The following is a 22,602-nucleotide window of genomic DNA, read 5'->3' as shown; positions in this document are numbered from 1 at the left end:
TACCGAGGTTGTATGTTTCAATATTCACTTTTCTTCTACTTGTTCATAAGGGATTGTTGGTGTTGTCCCTCAGGTTGTTGTACTTATCTTTGAAGAAACAAGTTCTCTTTCTAGCTTAGATCTTCACTGATTGGTATCCTTGCTTTGTACTTTTCTGAACTTCTTTTTAACTTTATTGTACTTGACCAGTTTTCTATATATGTTTCACTCAGCTTTTTTGCTGCTGCTACAGAAAGACTTGACCAGCACAATTGAAAAGGAGGAAAAGTTTATTTAAGGGCTCATAGTTTCAGAGGTCTCAGTCCATAGAAGGCTGGCTCCATTCCTCAGGGCTGAAGTGAAGCAGAACATCATGTCAGAAGAGTGTGGCAGATAGAAGCAGCTCACATGGTGATCAGGAAACAGAGAGAGGTCTCCACTTGCCAGATAGAAAGCCATGCCCCCAATTCCCACCTTCTCCAGCCACACCCTACCATTTTAGTTACCACTCATTTAATCCCTATCAGGGGATTAATTCACTGATTGGGTTAAGACTCTCATAACCCAGTCATTTCTCCTCTGAACTTTATTGCATTGTCTTACATGTGAGCCTTTGGGGGACACTTCACATCCAAACCATAACAATATATATCAGGGTATTACAGCTTATGGTTTTAGAAGTTTTCTACTTTTTATTAAAAATATAGTTTGTGCTTATTTTTTGTATAATTCTTATGACTTTGGGGGCGATATGTTAGAGGAAAAAGGGGAAAGTTTTTATTCAACAGTTTAGAAATAATAAAAGGTCCTTTATACTTTTGAGATATGAAGAGAAATACTAAAATATGAGAAGGAATTTCTGGTCTTTCACTTGAGTCTACTTGAACCCACCCAGAGATTTAGTTGAAAGTTTTCTATACACAATTTATTCCCTGGGAAGGAAGCAAAACAAAAGACCTATGTTGTTTTATTAAATATTGTTGATTATTTGAGCTTAATTTTCTAAAAAATTAAGATTAATTTGGGGAACTTTGCTTTCAGGGTTAATTAGCTTTCTGTGATGATTGATTAGTTACCCTTATCAACCACAGGTCCTTTCTCTCTTTTTCTCTTTCCTTTTCTCTCTCTCTGTCTTTCTCTCTGTGTCTTTGGATGTGAGATTTGATTTTACCCTACATATACTCTGATGAGTTACCTATTAATATTGCATGGAGCGAGGCAAAATATATGATATTTCTGTTAGAGACAAAGGATTTTATTTCTCATAGCACAGCAAGAAACATAACCATCAGCATATTACATTGGTTTTCATTGACCCCATATTCTACAGGAGCAACACAATATGACCCATATAATGCTCCATGTGCAGAGAGTTTGCATCACATCTTAGAAACATTGAGCTTGAAGAATCTGCCACTTCTCTAGCAAATAATAAATTAACCTGTTTTTTGTCAAAGGGGACATGTTACCCCATCTCTCAAAGTTACCTTGAGAAAAGTGATTAGGGCCTTGTGGTGTTGACATAACCAGGAGGATATGGAGAATCACAAGAGGCCCAAAGAATACTGTCTCTCCCAAGTTTTCTCCGCTCCCCCCCATTCCTGAAACCCTCCACAAATGAGAATCATTAACTTTTATGTAATGAGAAATATTTTATTCAACACGTAAAACCAACCATGAAGATGTTCTCATCACCACTCTTCACCCGTTGAGGTTGTCCCCAGTTTGTCAAACTCTCTTTTATTCTTATTTTTCTTCTGTTCTTTTTTAATTATAAAATTTTTTGAAACTCAAGAGCTGAGAGTTTGAGCTATTTTTGTCTATCCATCCATCCACGTTTAGGTCATGTCACAGTAATTTGTCAGTATCAGTCTCAACCCTCCTCGTTTAATAACTATGTATGTATTTATATCCACATTCACATTTCTCCTCTCCTCTAGACAGCGTCTCTAAAGAATTTGATTCACATATTAGAATTCGATTGTATCCTTGTAAAATATTATGGGTTGTTTTGTGTGTACATGTGTTTACTTTTTAACTGTTTTAGTTTGAGATTATTTCAAACTTACAGAAAAGTTGAATAAAGAAAAATTTCCCATGTATCCTTCACTGTATTAAAAAATTGTTAATTTTTTGCAACATTTGCTTTTGCTTTCTCTTTCTTCATGTGTTCACATGTACTTTATGTTTATATATACTTTTTCTGAATGCTTTGAGAGTAAGTTGTGCATATTCTGTTCCTTATCCCTAAAAATTTCACCATGTGTTTCTTTTTTTAAAAATATTTTTTAGTTGTTGGTGGACACAATAACTTTATTTTACTTTTTATGTGGTGCTGAGGATCAAACCCAGGGCCTCATGAGTGCAATGCAAGCACACTACCACTGAACCACAACCCCAGCCCATCAACATGTGTTTCTTAAGGAGAAGAATATTTTTTAATATTATAGTACATTTTTTCTTCCCAATCCAGTTTTAACTGTGTTTTAGTCAGATTTCTTGTCACTGTGATCAAAATACTCCAACAATAATAATTTAGAGGAGAGTTTATTTGGGGCTCGCAGTTTCAAAGTTCTCAGTCCATGGATGGCCAACCTCATCGCTCTGGGCCTAAGGTGAGGCAGCACATCATGGTGGAAGGGCCCTGCAGAGGAAAGTTGTTTAGCTCATGGTGGGGTCAGGAAGCAGGGGGAATGGGGAAGGGGCCACAGAGAAGATGCATCCTTCTAGGGTACGCCTCTAGGGACTTACCTCTTCCAGTCTTGCTACACTTGCATACACTTACCACCTAGTCAGTCCATTCAAAGTAGAATGGACTAATTGGGTTAAAAAACTCATAATTTCACCTCTTAAATTATGGAATTAACAAAAACTTTTGGGGGATACCTCATATCCAAACCATAGCACCTTGTATTTAGTTGTATCTCTTTAGTCTGAAACAGTTCCTCAACCCTTGATATTCAAGGCCATGTATGTAATTTTTTTTTACCTATATAGCATAATGCTAAAAACTTTGTTGTTCTCTTAATTTTTTCAGATCCATCCATACTTATGTGTGGATGTTTATCTTGTTTGTTGTTTCTAACTTCAGCTTAGTATTCCATAATACACATCTGTTAAAGTTTACTTACCCTTCACCAGGGACAGACATAAATTATTTACAATTCCTTGCAATCATACATAATTCTGTCATAAACATTCTCAAACTATTCCTTTTGAGAATATTTCTGAGATGTGTATTCAAAAATAGGATTGTTGGATCTTAATACATCTGCCCATTTGCCTAAGTATGACTAACTTGCTCTCCAGAAGAGCTTCTCTGTTCCCAGTACAGTGGTTATTCACCAAGATCCTTGTTTCTTCATGCCAGTGCCAACACTTAGTCTTAGCTAACATGCTAATTTTTGCCAATGTGATAGTTTTCAAGATATGTGTTGTCTTATTTTCTCTGTCACTAATGAGTTTTACTTCTTTTTCCAAACTCTTCAGTGATAGAGTTTTCTCAGGAGGAAACCTATTGGAAAAAAAATAGATATATATACTTCAATTACTACATATTTATTTATTTATGCATTCATTCATTCTAGCCTGATCAGCTTGTTGGAAGCATTTTTTTTTTTTTTTCGGTGCTGTGGATCGAACCCAGGGCCTTGTGCTTGCAAGGCAAGCACTCTACCGACTGAGCTATCTCCCCAGTCCCTTTTTTTTTTTTTTTTTTTTTTTCAGCTGATGTTAAAAATGGCAGTTATAAACTTCTATTTCACCTCATGTGACTATCAGTGAACTGTTTAGCACTGGCAGATCATTCCAGGATTTCTTATGTTTGAAATACAGACTACAAAAGTAATCTCTTATACAGCTGAAACTTAAATCCCTAAGAAAACTTTCTGCATCTGACACCTAAACTATAAGGATTGTTAGTAGAGCTAGAACTAAGGATTTTTGGCTTTGGTTACTTGAATTCATTAGTTTTAAAATCATTTTGCATAAATACTTAGGAAGGAATTTTTTTATAATCTTGTGCCCTGTTGTGTAACTTTTAGGGGGTGTCTAAAACCTTTCCTTTTTAGGTCTAAATTATTATAAAGAGAGAACTTCTAAAGTATTTTAAATATTGATATTTGAAAATAAAATTATTATAGTCCTCTTTTAAATATATCCAGTTTAAACTTCATCTGGTTTTATCTAAATGCTATAGTAATTAGGTAACTACCACTATGCATTTAAAAAGCACGTTCTTCTATAGTCAAATTAGTTGGGCACAATGGCATACTCTTGCAGTTCTAACTACTTGAGAGGATAGGTAGAAGAATTGCTTGAGCCCAGGCCAGCTGGAAAATATTATGAGAACTCATTTAAAAAAAAAAAAAACTTACATGATTTTTTTCCATTTTAATGCAATATGCCCATTCCTTTCCAGAATTTTGTTTTAGTCCATGTTCTACTGTAGCATAATACATTAAATAACTATTTTATACTAGAAGAATTTTAAAAATTTGTATCTCTACAATAAAAACATATAAATTAAAATTTCCTTAAAAATTTTCCTGTGATCATAAAGAAAATAAAAATTTTCTACTGAGTTGAATACTCATTTGTCACAAGTTTTAATGATCAAAAGAACATATTATGCATGTAGAGGAATAATTAAATATGAAAGTATTAGAAGATGTATCTTTAGATGATTTTTTAAAAACTACTGCATGCATCTCTGTATTGCCGTAATGAAGCAGAATTTCATCAGCAATTCAATTCCTATATTTGTTTCTATAGATATAAATGCTGAGAAAAACTTGTTTACATAAATAAGTGGACAGATATAAAATGAATTTATTACAAAAATATTACTCAAGTCTTTAGACTCCTTTTGAATTATTTGTCAAAATATAACCATAGTGACCCATTAGCAAAAAGTAGATTTAACAATATATCAACTGTTAATTTGATTATATACTCATACTAAGTTGATAAAATGATTTGAAAACTACTTGATATGGTTTAATGAAAACCAATTACTACAATTCATACTTTTTTCTTAACACTGACACCAAATGTGTCCATTGACCTCTTTTCTTGGCACTCAGGTTTTTATACTACAAGGCACTGCACTATTGTAATGTTAGGGATGATGGAAAGATATGCCTTTATTTTGTAAGGTGAAAGAAATATGATTTTGAAAGTCACAGCTTGACTTTTGTTTTTAGAAGTGGTCATATGGAAGTTGAGGATCTCAAAATGGATTATTTTCAATCTCTCTATGCCCTCTTACACCTGTCTTAACATGGCACAGTGGTGTGTATGACTGCTGCTAAAAGGAAATAGTATTTTTAAAACTGTCATAACTTGAAAAGAATTTTAGTATTATTCCTACAGTAACATCAACCTTTGAGAGCAATAGGGAATATTAAATTTTTGGAATTGCACATTTACATTACTGAGCTCATTATGTAAATCTGTAGTAAATTGTTTTGGGAGAATACGTGTCTAATTCAACCCTCTTAAGTCTTCACCTTCACATTCCTAGAAGACCTTTCAAGGAGGGTGACTCCAGTGTGGTGTCGTCAAACTAGAATACTAATTAGCATTCTTGAAAGATTGTTGGGTGTTTTACTTTAGGGCACTAGATAGTCTCACACATGTCTTCTCTTTCCTTATTGTTGGGTTGTCATCCTCCCTGACCCCCATGTGAACATATTATGTATCTTCAATTAACTTTTTCATAGTGCAATCCATTCTGCTTCCTGAACAAATCTCAAAGCTAATCCTACTTGTTTATCCAGTGCCCTAGTTCAGTCCACCATCATTTTTCAATTGGTAATTATCTTACAACTCTTCTCCTCAGCTCTGTTCTCTTCCTACTTCAGTATCTCCCCTGTAGTTACTGCAATAACCTGTGTAAAACACAAGTCAATGCTATATTTTCTGACTTAGAAATCTTCAGTTTTTCTTATACATCTTCAATGTCTCTGCACTGCCAAAATGACAGCTATTAATATTTGCTTTCATTAATGACCTCATATTACCTACTACTTATTTTTTAAAAGGTTCCTATGCAGTGAGCATATATTCCTCTCAGACAATTATTTTTATGATTGAAGTATGTTTGAAGATCACACTGATAGCACTAAGCATGGGTATAAGACATAGGGAAAGATGACGAAGAAAAACTTTGAAAAATGGAGGTCAGGACAAAAAAAATCCCATAATCCTTAAATGTAACAAGGTTTTTCAAACACACTTTAACTCACATGTACATAAATTATATGTATATAGAATTCTTCTTTATCAATGTTAAGTAAAAGGACTTTTGTGTTTGGTCTATAACCTAGAATTTAATGATTCATGGCCATCTTTTTATAATTCCCTGTTGAATTCCTCATGGTGAAGTAGGATGAACACTAGCATTTTAAAAGACAGATTCTGTTAGCAATTTCAGGCCTTACTGTGTGATCTTTAATAGGTTATTTATCTTTGTTATTTATCTTTAATAGGTTATTAATCTTAGTTTTATCCTACATAAAGTGAGGTTGTATATATTCCTTTTTCTGTTTAATAAGTGTATCATGTGAGATAATGTGAGAATACAATAAGTATAAAGAGAATTAGATATCACTGTATCACCAAATTATTTCTTAGTTTCTTTAACATTAATCCTATATTTCTTTAGAGGATCTGTTCTATCTCAATAGATGGCATATGTTGATAAGGCTAATAAATGGTCAGATAAGGAAATTAAGATGTACAGAGGGTTGTTTTATTTTGTTATTATTTCTTTCTTTCATGTTTCTTATGTTTCTTCCTCATTAAAACAGTTTTGGTATGAACCATGACGGAATTGGAAATTCTTGTGGGACGAAAGGTCATGAAGCAGCAAAACTTATGGCAGCTCACATTACTGCAAATACCAATCCTTTTTCCTGGTCTGCCTGCAGTCGAGACTATATCACCAGCTTTCTAGAGTAAGTAATCTCTGGAGAGCATGATTAATTGTTCCAGAAGTAAGTCATTGGTAGAAGCCTAATATGTAGTGCTTCAAAATTTGCATAATGTGTGTGTTTTATAGGACCCAGTTATATTTCAGGCTGTTCCCCACATGCTTTAATATAAGACTGTGGCAAATTTTTCAGTTCATATGCAAACAAAACTTATTGAATAAACTAGAAGGTGTAGAACAAGGACATAAATGGGATTAATAATATGAGCAATTAGAATTGTTCAATAAGCAGGAAAAAATTTCATAAATAATTTATATTTACATACCTTAATAGAGAATAAGCCCAACTTTAATCCAGTGATTTTATATTTTATTATTTTGGTGAATAAACTGAGTCTGTAGGAGTGCCAAAGTATCTAATAGTAACAAACAACAACAACAAAAACCCAAACAGCCAGGAAATGAGCACTTTGAGAAAATGATTTTTTCAATGACCCATCTTCTGTAGTTTGGAAACTTCTTTTCTGGTCTTCAAAGTATATCACAAGAGTCTGATTATCTAAATATGAAGAGAAAGGATACGTTTAGGAAAGGAGATTGTCTTCCACATCTCCCTGCACAGGGCTTCCAGATTCAATTTTAGAAACTGATAGACTTGGGTTTTCTTTCTAACTATGTGACCTTGGGCATGTTACTTAACCTTTCTAATCTTCAGTGTCCTAACTTTTTAAAATGAGTTTAAATCATAATGCTTATATCATTAGGTGTCATGTATATAATTATGTGCAATGCTATAATATGTATAAAACACTTAATAGACATTCATTAAATGATAAATATTACTATTTTAAATAATATCAACGTTTCAGTGCTTTATTGCTCTACCATTGCCGTAGCTGGTTAATGCTATTTTTTTCTTGGGGAGGAAAGATTAAATATCATGTGAAAAAATGAGGCATACAAGTACAAACAACAGAAATTCTTTTTAAAATACTGTTTATGTTAAAAAATTGTTTATGTTACCATGATTGCATTGTGAAACTTCAGATAGCTTATACAGGTTAAAATTATTCATTAGACGTTTTCTTCATATCTACTATAGCCAGATCATATATTCTGAAAACTTACATTTCATATTTTTATAAGTCCTCAAACTTGATATTTTAAATTACCTAACACAGTGCTTTACTCACAAATCAAAAGATAGGTCTGGAAGTATAGCTCTATGGTAGAGCACTTGCCTAGCATCAAAAAGGCCCTGAGTTCAAGCCCCAGGACTGCAAAAAAGGAAAAAAGAAAAGAAAAAGAGGAATAGTTAAAAAATGGGCTCTTTATAATTAATTAAGGTAATAATAAAGTTGAAGAAGTTGGAAATTCATTTCAGAAGGCAGTTCTTCTGAATAACCATATTATAGTCTAACAATTTTTAATCTTAGTAGTAGAAAATTACAATACTGTACTTTCCTTGTGCCAAACTGACTGAAATCCTGTAAAGATAGACCAGAGAATTTGTTTGACATTTTTTTGGTAGTTTTTAATACAAAGCACTAGCAATGTCATTTTCTAAGAAGGTTTTTATGAGGTCATTTACCTACATTTTAAACATTATTGAAGATCGACTTTCCCCGGAAATAAAGCCAGACCTGGATTTCTGTTTTGACTTGGCTCTTGTTTTTATAATAGAATCTTAATCTGTATCATCAGAAAGACAAACTATGTAATATACTAAGGATTCCTGTGTATTTTTTATGGTAGCCCTTCTTTTGTTTTCAAGGGACTGTTTTCTTTTCTCCTGTCTACTAGTAGTTTCCATCCCATTGGCTTTTACACAGTTCATTATGTAGTACCACTTCTGTATTCTGAATATAAGAACCATGCCTTAGGCATGTAATAAGTTTTGTGTGTTCTTTTCCCTGATTAAAAAATACATATATACATACATGAATCAGTTTTGATCTCCTGTCAGATCTTGTTTAGTTTGTAGTGTTAAGATATTACCAAAGGGAATCTCTAAATTGCTGGTAAAATACATTTAAGAAATCACCACTGGTTTGGTGAGAGCTGTAGAATTATTACCAGTTGCTATAAAGTGGTCCACTGAATTAATTAAAATACTTAATCTGTAAAGCATTCTTAAATCCTCATTGCTTCTTTGCATATTGTATGTATAAACCAAATGAGTGCTGACAGGGTTCTGATGGGCTTATTTATCCTTCATTTTATTAAACCATTTCTCTTGTGCATCCTCATGGGAATGCTTACAAAGTTAAAACCATCAATAAAAGATAGATGAGAAAGAAAATGGGTAGCAACTTGGAGAAAAATTGGCTTTTCCCACCTTCTTTAATAATAAACTAATCTAATTATAATCTGTCCAACCAATAGAAGATTTTTAAACATAAGGCCCTGTAAAAAAGATCACTTCACTGGAACACAAAGATATAATACTTTCTTGAGTTTCTTTATTTCTTTTATTAATGCAGTGAACTTAATTGCTTTTATAGCTATGCATGATATTTTTAAAAATCCAGTGATACTGTGATCGAGAATTGAAGTTACATTTATGTTTTATAGTTGGCTCAAAAGGATTCATAACACTTTATTTTAGGTTCTCTTCTCAAGGAAAAGAAATCTTGAAAGATGAATTGTTTAGGAACTGCATCCCAACCAACAAAATGCATACCTTTCTCTACTTAGTGATTGTATAGGCCAAAGATGATGGTAGATTTAACAATGAGCTTTCTATGATTTGTAGAGCTTCACTATTCACAATGTTCAAATGAAAACAATTCTATGGCCTTTAAATGCCAGTAGAATACAAAATCATGTCATTCTGAAACACTAGGTGCAATTTATCAATCAGGAGATGGTGTTTACCAACTCCCAATATTTTTTTTCAGATTTCTTAAACTCGGTGATTCAATAAGTGGTTCATGAATCGCCCAGAAGCCGTCCTGATTAAATAATAAAGAACCCATTTCCGTTAAAATGGACGTGTTATGCCAGCTTCTGATGTTTTCGACGACGGCTTTGCAGGTAGTGTTCTTCCTATCTGCCTGCGGGACTTATTTATTTATTCATTTAGAAAGTAGACAAAGATGAACCTGGTATCATGGCTCACACTCACTGATGACTATGGGCTAATCTACCAGGCAGTGGAAGATAGCCAGCAGTAATTTAGGCCAGTTTACATATTTTCTCCATCACTTAGCAATAGTACAGATTAATTTCGTATCGTTTTAAAAAATTATGGGGACTCTGTAAATCAACTCTTGAACTTTTTAAATTAATTCTGTTGAATTACTTAAACTATCAAAGATCCATAGCAACATTTCCTGCAGTTCCAAGTTCAATACAGAGTAACCGTTTTCACAGAAAGGATGGAGGCTGAATGCCTTGAGAGTCACTGTTGAAGGGGAACCAGGAAGAAAGGTGAGAGTAAAGCTATAAGAGAAGTGATATAAAGTGAGCAAGATGGCCAAAGTTCTCTTTTTTCCTCTCTAGCAACTACTTTTGAAAGTCAACATTGATCTATTAGATGGAAAACAATATTTATAGATAGGACCTTTATAAAAACTTTAGTATCCAGAAACAGCAAAATAGGTTTCTCCTTCTTCTGGTTGTCTGACATGTTTTGGGAACCTTACTGTAACCATAAATATCTTTGATAAGTCATGATTTCATGTGGAGGGGAAGATAGAGTAAAAGAGCAGTACAGTATTTATATCTTGACAGCCTCAAGTTCCAACTATATTCAGGCATCCCAGTCATACAGAGGGTGACAGTAAAAAGATTTGGCTTTAGATAATACATTTAGGTTTACAATTATCGAAATGTATCATAACATTTGGTACATTAAAACCCTAGTTTCATGAAGATTGATAAAGCAGTTTATGAGCATATAGTAGGCAAAATCACTTGGCTTAGCCTGGTGCAGTCGTGCATGCCTGTAATCCCAGCAATTTGGGAAGCTGAGGTAGGAGAATTACGTTTAAGGCCAGCCTCTGCAATTTAGGGAGACTGTGTCTCAAAATAAAATTTTATAAAATGGCAGGAATATAGCTCAGAGGGAGAGCACACTTGGTTCAATCCCCAGTACTGAAAAAGATTAAAACAAACAAACAAACAAACAAAAAAACAGACTCCCTAACTTGCTATAGCTGATATCAACCTAATTGAGTTTTGCTTAATTTAAGTGTATTAGCATAACTTTGTTGGAAAAAAAAAAAAGAAAGGAGGTGGAATAAAATTTTAAATTTTTGTTGTTGTTGTTAAGGGACTGTTAAGATATGTACAGCATTATATAGACATTTCTTTTTCAGATAGGCCCATATTGTAGACCAAAGATCTATACTTTATAGTATAATCATTTTAGTCAAAATAAATCTGAAATCTCAATTAGGAGTATATCATCTTATGTTCTGGAAACAAAGCCAGGGGGACATATTTTATCTAGGACTGTAAATTTTAGTTGAAGACTGAACTGTGGTTCATAATCCTATTTTCAAGGCTAATTTTTGAATTATGTAAATAAAAGATCTCTAAATTAGATTACATAAAGTATGATACTGTCATACTTTATATTTTGGGAAATATAAATGTACTTTGATTTATAATGAATTTAATAATCAAGGAAGAAACACATTCTTAAACTAATACATATTTTTGCCTTGTCTTAGGAGCAGTATCAAACTTATAGAATATGAATTAAATAATTCTCCATATTTCTATAGATATTAACTAGGATTAAATTTCTTTGTTGATTTGAATTTAACTAGGGATTAATGACAGATTTCCTTAGCATACTTTTTATGTATTCACTTTTTCACCAGACAAGTATGTTTACAATAACAATAGTAAGCTATAACATTTCATAGATGGAGACTAATAGTACTTGACATTTAATTTATAATAAGTAAGCCTTATGTTTTTTGAGTGGAAAATTTGCATATGACCTCAAGTCACAAACCATTTATTTTAAAGTGCTATTTTGAGAAAATTTGTATGTAATAATGCCACTATTATTATATTGATAGCATAAATAACATTAGACTTAACATAGTAAGAATTGTATGATTATATCTCAATCAGTTAGAACTCTAGATTAAATAAAAAATTCCCATGACTTCTATTTGGTTAAACTGAGAAAATTACAGAGTATAAGATAAAAACTCCAAAGTAATATTTTTATGAAAGGAAAAGCATTTACACATTTGCACCAGGAAATGTATAAAAAACATTCATGTCAACATTATGTGCAATTGCCAGAAATTATAAATATCTCAAAAATTTATTAATAGACTAATGGATAAATAATGATGGCATAGTCTTAAAGGAATAGTAAAGAACAATAAAAATAAATAGAGTTACATGTATATTGCACTTTACGTTCACAATATTGAGCAAAAGAACAAAATCACTAAAGAAAATCTATGGTATAACTCCTTTTGTGTAGAAGTCCAAAACACACAGGTGAATAATTGTATAGTAAAATTATTGAGAAAAACAAGGAAATTATTATTATAAGAAATCAGAGTAGTAGTTACCTCTAAGGGGAAAATTATTGAAGTTGAGCCTTGGAACTTTTGTTAGGAAAAAATGAGGAAAAGCATTTTCTGGATTAAATACACATCTCTCAGATTCATGTTTTCTACCTTCCGTATCTATATGTGAAATATTTCATGATAATTGATAACTTGGAGGCATGAAAATATCCAGAATTTTTATTTTCTAAAAGTTGATCAATAATAATTGTGATCTGTAGACTTTACTAACTTAAAAGTAGCAGGAAAATAGCAAATTTTGGAAATATGGTGCAAAAAAGCATTTTGTTGGTTAACACTCAGTTAAGAATTAAGAAAATTATCCCATTCCTCATATTTATTAATCAAGGTTTTACTGTATTACAAGATATGATTACTAGGAGAAAAATATACTACACTTGCATGTATAGGAATGTAAAACAATTAGAATCAGCTGTGCAAATATCCCCACATTGGTTTTACTGGAAGACACCTGACTTAGCAAACCTTGCTAATTTGTACAAAATATAGACAAGCATTTCAAAAGACCTTTGTTGATATGATGTTCCTAAATACAGGCTCATTTTTTAAAGATCAATATGGTTTTCTCTTATATTTTATTTCATATGGTGTTTTATTCTTCTGTAAAAATATGCTGGAAAAGGAGAACAAGACTTGTCTAGCTGTTTAACCAGACAACATTAAAACAAAAGCACTAAGTACTTTTGAGAAAGTGAAACAAAGGTACATTTTTGGTATATTCTTTCTCAGAAAAGTTTGAACCCCGGTGCTCACAGTGCATAGCATTCTTAGCTGTTTGAGGGCCCTTGTAATGGTTGTGTGGTTTGTTTTTTATCTTTTTTTTTTTTTTTTTTTAAGAACATGAACCATGATTAGAAGACAATCAATACCTTGAAATAAGAACCTTAACTAAAATGATTGCTCTTGATTCTTCCTGGGTTAAACCAGTTTTGCCATCAGGAAAGAATTTTTTTCTTCAGTGTATCTGTTTTTAAATTCTTCTTTGGAGTCCACATATTTCTTCCTCTAAGTTTTTAAGACTAATTTTCATTATCCTTTAAAGTAATTATGTATAATTGTTTTTAATAGATTCTTAAATGGTGTCATTTAGGTACATATAGCCTACATTTATTCCTGCTATTAGTAAATATGTGTTTTCTATAGGATCCTGTACATAAATCCTTAAGTATGCAATTTTTAATTTTTCTGTTGATTTGTAGTAGTACTTAGTTTATTCTATTTTTATTACTTATTTGATTCTTTTCATAAATATGTTTATAATTTTATTATAAATGGGAGTGAAACTGGCATTTTGGAAGTAAAATTTGAAAATTAAACTACTAACTCAGTTATCCTACAAATGTTCCATATTATCAAAATGATCTTTTTTCCATTATACTATTCAAATATAACATCTTTGCCATTAACCCTGATATATAATTTCAAATTTACTAGTAGAATTGCATCTCTCTAAAATTTTATACATAATTGCATAAAAAGCTCTGGCTATTTAAAAATAATACCTATAAACTATAAATAGTTTGTCTTACTGAGGTACATGTCAATTTCTAAAGGTATAATAAAAAGGAAATAACAAGTATTCTGTCATGAAAACTGGATAGGGGCTGGGGCTGTAGCTCAGTGGTAGAGCACTTGCCTTGCACATGTGAGGCACTAGGTTTGATCCTCAGCACCACATAAAAATAAATAAATAAAGATATAGTGTCCACCTACAACCAAAAAAAAAATATTTAAAAAAAACCTGAATAGCTGGGTGAAAAAAAAAGTTCTCTGTTAGTTAGATGTGTTAAGTAGTGACTACTGAAATGATTTTAACAGCCAATAGTGTATTAGTACCATAATTAGTATTCCATTTAGATATATTTATTTATTAAAAATTCATCAAAATGGGCATAATTGAAAGGAAAGGGATGTAAAGAAGACAGTATTCTCATTTTGGTCTTCTGAATCTGTATCACCTTAGGAATAGTTCAGTTTTTAAAAGGTATTAATTTATTGCTGTGAAAATATACATTTTTATATACACAAGTAATTTTTACATCTTTAGAACATGAGAAACTTTTAAGTGAATATGAAACTCATTGTGATACCTGGTTCTTTCTTACCTATCTATAAATGAAAATTTGTACTGTCCTAAATAACAGTTGAGGAACTCCTACTTGTGAAATTATTTTCCTTTGGCAAAGTGGATGGAAAAATTTTGGAAAAAAAAAAACACAAGTGCTGGCACAATGGACAGGAATGTTGGAAAAAATTTTTAAGTGTTGGCATAGGAATTCTTTAAAAATTCTAACTTACTCACATGTGAAATGAAAGTAAAAAAGCATCTGTCCTATTTTATGCACACTGACTAAATAAAAGTGAACAATTACATTTAGTAAAATCTAAAGCTCTTTAAGGTATTCTGTCTGGTTTTTGGCGATCTTTATGTTATTTGTTCCACTGAATTAAAATATTATGTTTGAGTGCAGGCACACTTCACAAGCAGAAATTATAGAGAAGAGAACATTCTCTTTTCCAATTCTGATGACCCTAGATGAAATATGAAATTTTTGAAAGACTAAACATTTCTAATATACTTGAGAGGAGAACTTTGGTTCTTAGCTTCATCTGTCATTCAGCCCATTTATTAGGGAAATATTTCAAGAACCTATGGACAAGTCTAACCACAGCATCTATTGTTCTGCCTAAGGTGAAAGTATATAAATTAGGTCTTTCAGAATTACAACTACAATATTTTTAATTTTCCACATTTCATGTTTTTAATTCTGCTACCAGATGTGGTTATATTTTCAGTGAAAACAAACAAGAATCTTAGAGCAACATGAAATTCTGTTTTAATTCCTTTTGAAATTAGTTCAAATCAATGTTTTAAAGGCCAAAATGACATTTTCAGATTGTTGTCTAAGATGCTTTTATTGTGTCTTGGGGCTGGAAAAAAAATGATTTGGAGCTCTTATATAAGTTTCAGTAAAGCAATTCTATTTTACCATGTGATTATTTATTGATAGAATGTTGTTTTCATGCATCAAATTATTAAAACAAAGAGCTCAACACATGGTTTCATAATTGTGACTGGAAATAGTCCATAGAGTACCTAATTTCCTTTGATCCTTTATGTTGAACAGTTCAGGCCGTGGTACTTGCCTTGATAATGAGCCTCCCAAGCGTGACTTTCTTTATCCAGCTGTGGCCCCAGGTCAGGTGTACGATGCTGATGAGCAATGTCGTTTCCAGTATGGAGCAACATCTCGCCAATGTAAATATGGGGTAAGAGGTCTTAATCCTTACGTTTAGTCATTTATATATGTTCTTTTGTGGCACAAATGTTCAGATGGAATTATGATGAACGTAGTTTGCTTTCAGTAGCACTATTAATTTAAATATGACTCTTGACACTGCACTTTTTCTGATATCTTTTGTGTGACATCTGTTTCTAAATTTCTTATGAGGGATGCAGGTAGAAAGGTAGATTTTTTTATAACTTCTAACATACTTATTCTTTAAATTTTGAGTTTATATTGCCAGCTTTGTCTTTTGAAATGCTGTGGTTTTAAAAGTCCTCCCTACTTCCTTTTTCTGGTACTTTTATGATTGAGCTAAAGGGCATTTTTTCATTGGCTGTATGCCTTCACTTTAATTCATACTTGCTAGTACTGAGTCATTTCAAGTTGCTTCATCCACTGCCCACATTCCAACACAACAACTGAGCAGGAACAAAATGACATGAGCCCAAATAGTGAAACAAGGAAAATTGGTGTAGAAAAAAATGTAGGCATCATAATTTACTCTTCAAAGTCACACTGTCTGCATTACAAAATATATTTAGACATCTTTTTAAATTTCATAGAGAAAGATTTTAGTGAGCAGAATAAGAACATGTTCATAGGAGAAACATAGTATAAGCATATTGAATAAAAAAAAGAAAAAGGAAAAAAAAGAATTTTAAAATGTCAAACTTTTTTACCAGAAAATATTCATAATCAAAAATAAGTTTAAAAATGTGGTTCCTATTTCTATGCAAATAGTCTTTTGAATTCTTCTTAAAAATAAGAACTATAAAAGAAATTAAGTTTTAAAGTAGGTAATACTAAGTAGTATAGTTATTGTAGTGTAGCGATTATTTCTCTTGGGTATAGTACAAAGGAAAGTGATTACTCTGGGTAGGTTTTGGCAGCACTTTTATGTTTTAGGGTTTTGTTTTTGTATTTTTTCCAGTACAGGTGATGGAACCCAGGGCCTCTTGCATGTTAGGCAAGAACTCTACCACTGACCCACATCTTCATACCTTTTTTTAATTTTCTTTTTTTTAATTTTGAGTCAAGTTGCCAGGTTGCCTTGAACTTGTGATCCTCTTGTCTCAGCCTCTTGGGTAACTGGGATTACAAGTGTGTGCCATCACACCTGGCTGTACTCTAGATATTTAAAGATTGTGCGTGATTATCTATCTGGATGTGTAGAAACTTGAATAAAATTCTGATTTTTCCTGTCTCTTTGTCTCTTATTTCTTTGTTAGCAAGTGAAACAATCTACATTCTAATTTTTCTATTGGAAGTTGGGTTTTAACTCTACCTATAAATTTTCATATTAGGAAATTTACATATGCATGGATGTAATTTTTTTCTTTCTTAAATAAATTAAACATTGACTTGAGGGGCTGAGGGTAAAGCTCAGTGGTAGAGTGCTTGCTTAGCATGTATGAGACCCTAGGTTCTGTCTCTTGTCAGTGCCAGAAACCACCCCCAAAACAACAACAACAACAACAACAAAAGCCAAACAAATTGACTTGATTCTCCTCACTTTATATCTCATTCATTTCAGACTGATTTAAAATGAGATAATTAATAATTGCAAAGTTGTGTTTTCCTCATATTCTACTTTCAGATTCTTTGTGTGTTGTTTATAAAGTCTTCTGTAATAGGATATAAAATAAAATTGGAAAATGGGTGAAAGACATTAGCATCTTACAAACCTATACAATTTATTGTATTTTATCATGAACCTTTTTCACTTTGATTTGCAGCAAAATGAAGATTTCCCTAGACTCACGTACTATAGAAAAATGCTTATACTTTTTTTTTAAAGCCCTATATGTTACCAGTGTGGTTTCTTGAGTAATAATAGATTATTTATAATCACTCCAACCTCTTGAATTTGTACCTAAAAGTTTGTTTTTACATATCTGATAGCCCCCAAACTCACGCAGAGTTTTATCTCGTGAATTCCTAAGGTTTTAAACAATTCTAAATACTGCTTTAGAAAATAATAATGGCTTTGAAGATTAGAGTCCAGTCAGGTAAGCAAATCATGCTTCAGTACATAGCTGAAGGGAACAATAAAGCTAACTTTACTTCAGTAACTCCAAGTGTAGCATGTTGAGATAAATACTAAACATAATTGCTATAGACCTGGGAGGACATTGTAGCATTTTCAAGAGAGAGTTGAAAAATCATGAATTCATTCTCTTTCAACAAGTAGATCTCTAATGATGTTAGGGAAGATTTTAAACAACTATAGGATGATCCATAACTACAGCAATGCTCAGCTTCCTATCTCTAACACTTTGGTCATCAGGAAGAAGTCATTGCTAGCTAACCAGTGATTACATCTCTAATTATGAAAAGTCTTGCCTGGAGTCTTGGTGAATTCTTAGTGAGTGTATACATTTTTACACATGTAGTTTCACTTAACAAGTTTACATGAAATTTTTTTCTATTTTATTTTACTTGGGGCAACATTTTCCACTGTTATCCTTGTACATCATCTTTTTTTTTTTTTTTTTCCAAATCCTCTTAAATTCCATAGAATAGTGAGGAAATTGTAATAACTATAAATACAAAGAACAAAAAAGTAGTGTACCATATACAGAGTAATTTAGTTGTGTGTGTAGTGATCTAGAAATTACATGTAGTTTCTTATAATCACATAGTGCCTTTTTCTGAGATACTTCAGACTGCATTGGTAAAATTCATTATCCTATAATATTTTGTAGATGGGGAAACTAATCCAAGTTAATTACTAACTCCAAGATTTTTTAAAAATAGTCTAAATCTGGCAGTTCTTTTACTACTAGGTATAGTATAATAGTATTTCTGTTAATAAAGTAAAAGTTGCAAATGTATTTTGTGTCAGAAGATGCTTGTTTAATTTTTATCAGGTAATATGTGTTACTAAAAGTCTTCTCATGCTCCTCATCTTGTTCCAATGTCTTTTGGGAGAAAGTGATCAGGACACCTTCTCTCAACTTATTCTTTAGGGTCATAAATTCTCAGGTGTTTGAAACTCCAAGTCTTGTATTCAAGAGAATTTATTTTCTTTTTTCTTACAAAAAAAAGTTAGGACTTCTTCAAGGCAAGATGCAAGTACAGACAAGCAGTATGCAAAGCTTAGGACCTACTAAATTATCCCAAAGTATCTGCTGCTGGCTATGTTAGCAGGTTTCTAAGGGGCCCTGGATGCTTCCTGCAAGAAAATATACTGCAAATAAAATAGCAGTATTGGTATGTGAAAGAAATGTTTTTTTTTTTTTTTTTTAATTGGGAGCAACTAGCTCTTTCCTATAAAACTCTATAGAATCTATTGCCTCATTTCTCTTCTTTCTGTTAGTTTCCTCTTTTTTATTAGAAAATGATTATAAAAACTGAATTAATAGAAAGCATGTTGCAGTAATAATAAAAAGTTTAAACTTAGAAAGGAATTCAAGTATTAACCTATATAAAATAGGGGCTGTGGGTGATCTTTTGATTGCTTTCCAAAAAGTACAAATTCTTTCAGAGTTGTCTCAGACTTAGCTCTTTTTTTCTTTCTGTTGTCACTTTAAATCATATCCAAACATTGTTTTCAAATACACTTAATGATTTATTATAGGTTAACAGTGTTGTGTACATAATTTACTATTAACCAGCAAGAGATGATTGTTCATCTGTACGTAGGTTTGAAGCAGATAAATTTTATGGACATGGTAGTTTTGTTTATTTTATGGGGAATTTTTATTATATATAAAGTTTATCATTGTTTATGTAGGTTTGAGTTAGCCTACAATGCATAATATGTTGTATGTTATTATTACTTACTTTAATGTAGAACTGAATGATGTTTTATCAATTGACCATATGTTCTGAATCATAAATGGGAACACATTATCTAGTACATGGTTTCACATGTAGAACAGATTCTTTTTTTTTTTTTTTTTTTTTTTTTTTTTTTTTTTTTTTTTTTTTTTTTGCGGTGCTGGGGTTTGAACCCAGGGCCTTGTGCTTGCAAGGCAAGCACTCTACCAACTGAGTTATGTCCCCAGCTCCAGATTCTTTTTTAACAGAATATTTTAAGTAAAAAAATCTGTTCATCCTTCACTGTTAGCTTTGACCTCAAATTGGCCTTCAGTAGACTCTATTCAGTCTTCTTCACTCTTTCAAGTGAACAGCAGCCTAGATGTTCTTGTAAAGTTCAGATAGCAAGAGGGTATGACAAGCATGCAAAGTGCCTTTCATTTTTCTGAACATGGCCACGTTCAGTGTTTCTGTTCCCTTTATGCAGCTCTGTCATCCATGATACCTTTCTTTTATACTTGTTATGCTGGTACTACTTTGGGAGAATCTGAGTCTTCTGTACTTTTAGGAGCATATTAATATATTCCAATATTATCATTTACTTTGAACTCAAATGCAGTTTCTCTTCAGAGAGGCCTTCTTTTTCCTTCGTTCTTTTTAGTTATATATGACAGTAGAATCCATTTTGATAAACTTACAAAAGCATGGAATATATCTTATTTTAATTAGGACCCCATTTTTGTGGGTGTATACAATGGTGGGATTCATGTAGGTATTTTCATATATGTACATAGGAAAATTATGTTAGATTCATTCTACTGTCTTTCCTATTCCTATCTCTTCTTCCTTCTGTTAATTCCCTTTTGTCTAATCTGTTGAACTTTTCCCACTCCTCCCTCCCTCCCAAGTTGTGGTTTAGCTTCTATATATCAGCAAAAACATTTGACCTTTGGTTTTTTTGGGCTTATTTTACTTAGGATGATAGGTTACAGATCTATCTATTTATGGCAAATGTCATGAGGTCATTCTTCTTTTCGGCTAAATAATATTCCATTGTGTATATATACTATAAGTTCTTTATCCGTTTATCTGTCAAAGGACACCTAGGTAGGCTCCATAGCTTAGCTGTTGTGAATTGTGCTGCTATATATTCTTTCTTATCATTCTCTATAGAAGGCTTCTCCCAGTTACTCTCTTTTATAGTATACTATTTATTTCCTATATATTACTTATTAAAATCAACAATCATTTTGTTTATTTGATTATTTGTTAATTGTTTTTGCAGTGCTGGGGATTTGTTGTTAATTATTTAAATGTGATCTTCTAGATGAGGCCTTCCCTGACAACCTAATCTAAAACTGTTAAATGTGTACACATACATACACAACTATCATTTTCCTTGCTTTATTTTTTACATTAATGTTTACATTTTTCTAACATATATTTTTCCAACTAAAGTCTATTTTCCTTGAAGGAAGAGATTTTGTTTGTTATATTCACTGCTGAATTCCCCAGCACCTAGAAGAGTTTCCTGCCTCATGTTAGGGGCTCAGTAAATATTTGAATGGATGAACTGTTAATTGCAATGAAAGTGCAATTTCCTTGAGGAAAGGGATTCCACCTGACTTGTTCATGGCTATTTGTATAGTGAGTAGCTCAATGCCTGGCTTATACAGGAGCTCAGTAAATGTTTGTTGAGTAGAAGAGTGAGAGGAGTTATCTGATGAAGGGCCAGTGGAGAGAGGACCTTTGTGAAGAGCCTGAGGCTGTGTATTTGAAAAGCTCAGAGAAGGCTGGAAGGTTAAACAAAAATCCCATAAAAGAGTAAAGAAGGTAGGAGCCAAATCTGACTGTCCCTTATGGGCCATGTGAAGAATTCTTGATTTTAGGCCATAGCTATACCTTGGTGGTATAGTACTTGTTTAATACAATTTAGAAAAAAATATTAGAAAACTAAAAACTTTGTAAACTTATATTCTCCTCCCTTCCTCCCCTCTCCCAAAGTACTGGGGATTGAACCTAGGCCTTGTGCATGCTGGACAAGTGCCCTGTTACTGAGCTACATCCTTTGCCTCCTCCCTTGCTTTTCTCTCCATCCTGACACACCCCACACAGGGAACTGTGGCAGCTCTACTACAGATGATGCTCTGTTGCAGCAATGCCCTTATGTTTCTAGGTAAATATAAATTAGTTTTTCTTAAACTGGAGGGTTCTTCTTCATAACTCTGAGACGAGATAAATAGAGGAGTTTGTGTATAAAGAGGTGTGGGTTCCTTAATTTTGACTTTGGAATTGCAAAATCCCAGTGTATTGTGGTAGAAACATAAAGGAAGATATAAAAAGACAATACAATATAACTTTGGAAACTTTAGGACTTCTAAATGTTGAATATTTCCAGGAAATATATTTGTGGCAAATTTTTTTCTTTACAGATCATCAAATTATAAGTTTTCTAAATACTTCAATTAAATGATTAATGATGGAATAATCTCCAAAGGATCTGATACCACATTTGTTCCATACTTTAAGTGATGAGAGATTTTTAGAACCTGATCTTGGAAATGAAAGATCAAAGAAATATATTTGGATTTATTAATTTATAGTAAGAAACATAGCTATATAGTTTGTATTCATTCAAATCTATTGAAATCTGTACGTTTTATCACCTAAATAAATCTATACAGTAGACCAATTTCTTATAAAAAATTATAGATAATCCTACAATTAAAATATGGGATAGTATAGATTATTTTATCATATTAATAACTATAATGATGGCACTGTTAGGCCATGTCCACCAGGTGTAGCTCATGGTAGTTAGTTCTGTGTTTGGGGTATCCTCCCTCTGGATAGTACTTCACAAAGACTGATACATTTTGCCTCTTAGACTCTAGTTTTTATGTTTCCATGCTTATTCCATTTTGTTATTTTATCACTACCAGTTCACTAATATTTAAGTCATTATTACTTTATCATTAAGAGTTATCCATATAATTGTATGTTGGCTTCATTAATCTTGTTAGGATATTGTTGGCTACCTACACAATTTTTTAAAGAGATACAGATAATATGGAGG

At 32.2% G+C, this 22,602-nt stretch overlaps 1 protein-coding gene across 1 annotated transcript in view; it reads left to right on the top strand.

The window, feature by feature from the left end:
- Positions 1-22,602, top strand: part of Adamts6 (ADAM metallopeptidase with thrombospondin type 1 motif 6) — a 293,124-nt gene that overhangs the window by 142,748 nt on the left and 127,774 nt on the right. The window contains exons 9-10 of the mRNA XM_047555805.1: positions 6,792-6,938; positions 15,606-15,747. Coding sequence (XP_047411761.1) covers positions 6,792-6,938; positions 15,606-15,747 — 289 coding nt within the window. The remainder of the gene's footprint in view (positions 1-6,791; positions 6,939-15,605; positions 15,748-22,602) is intronic.

Source organism: Sciurus carolinensis, chromosome 6, assembly GCF_902686445.1.
Source record: "Sciurus carolinensis chromosome 6, mSciCar1.2, whole genome shotgun sequence".
Classification (NCBI taxonomy): Eukaryota; Metazoa; Chordata; class Mammalia; order Rodentia; family Sciuridae; genus Sciurus; species Sciurus carolinensis.
This window is presented reverse-complemented; position numbering and strand designations above follow the sequence as displayed.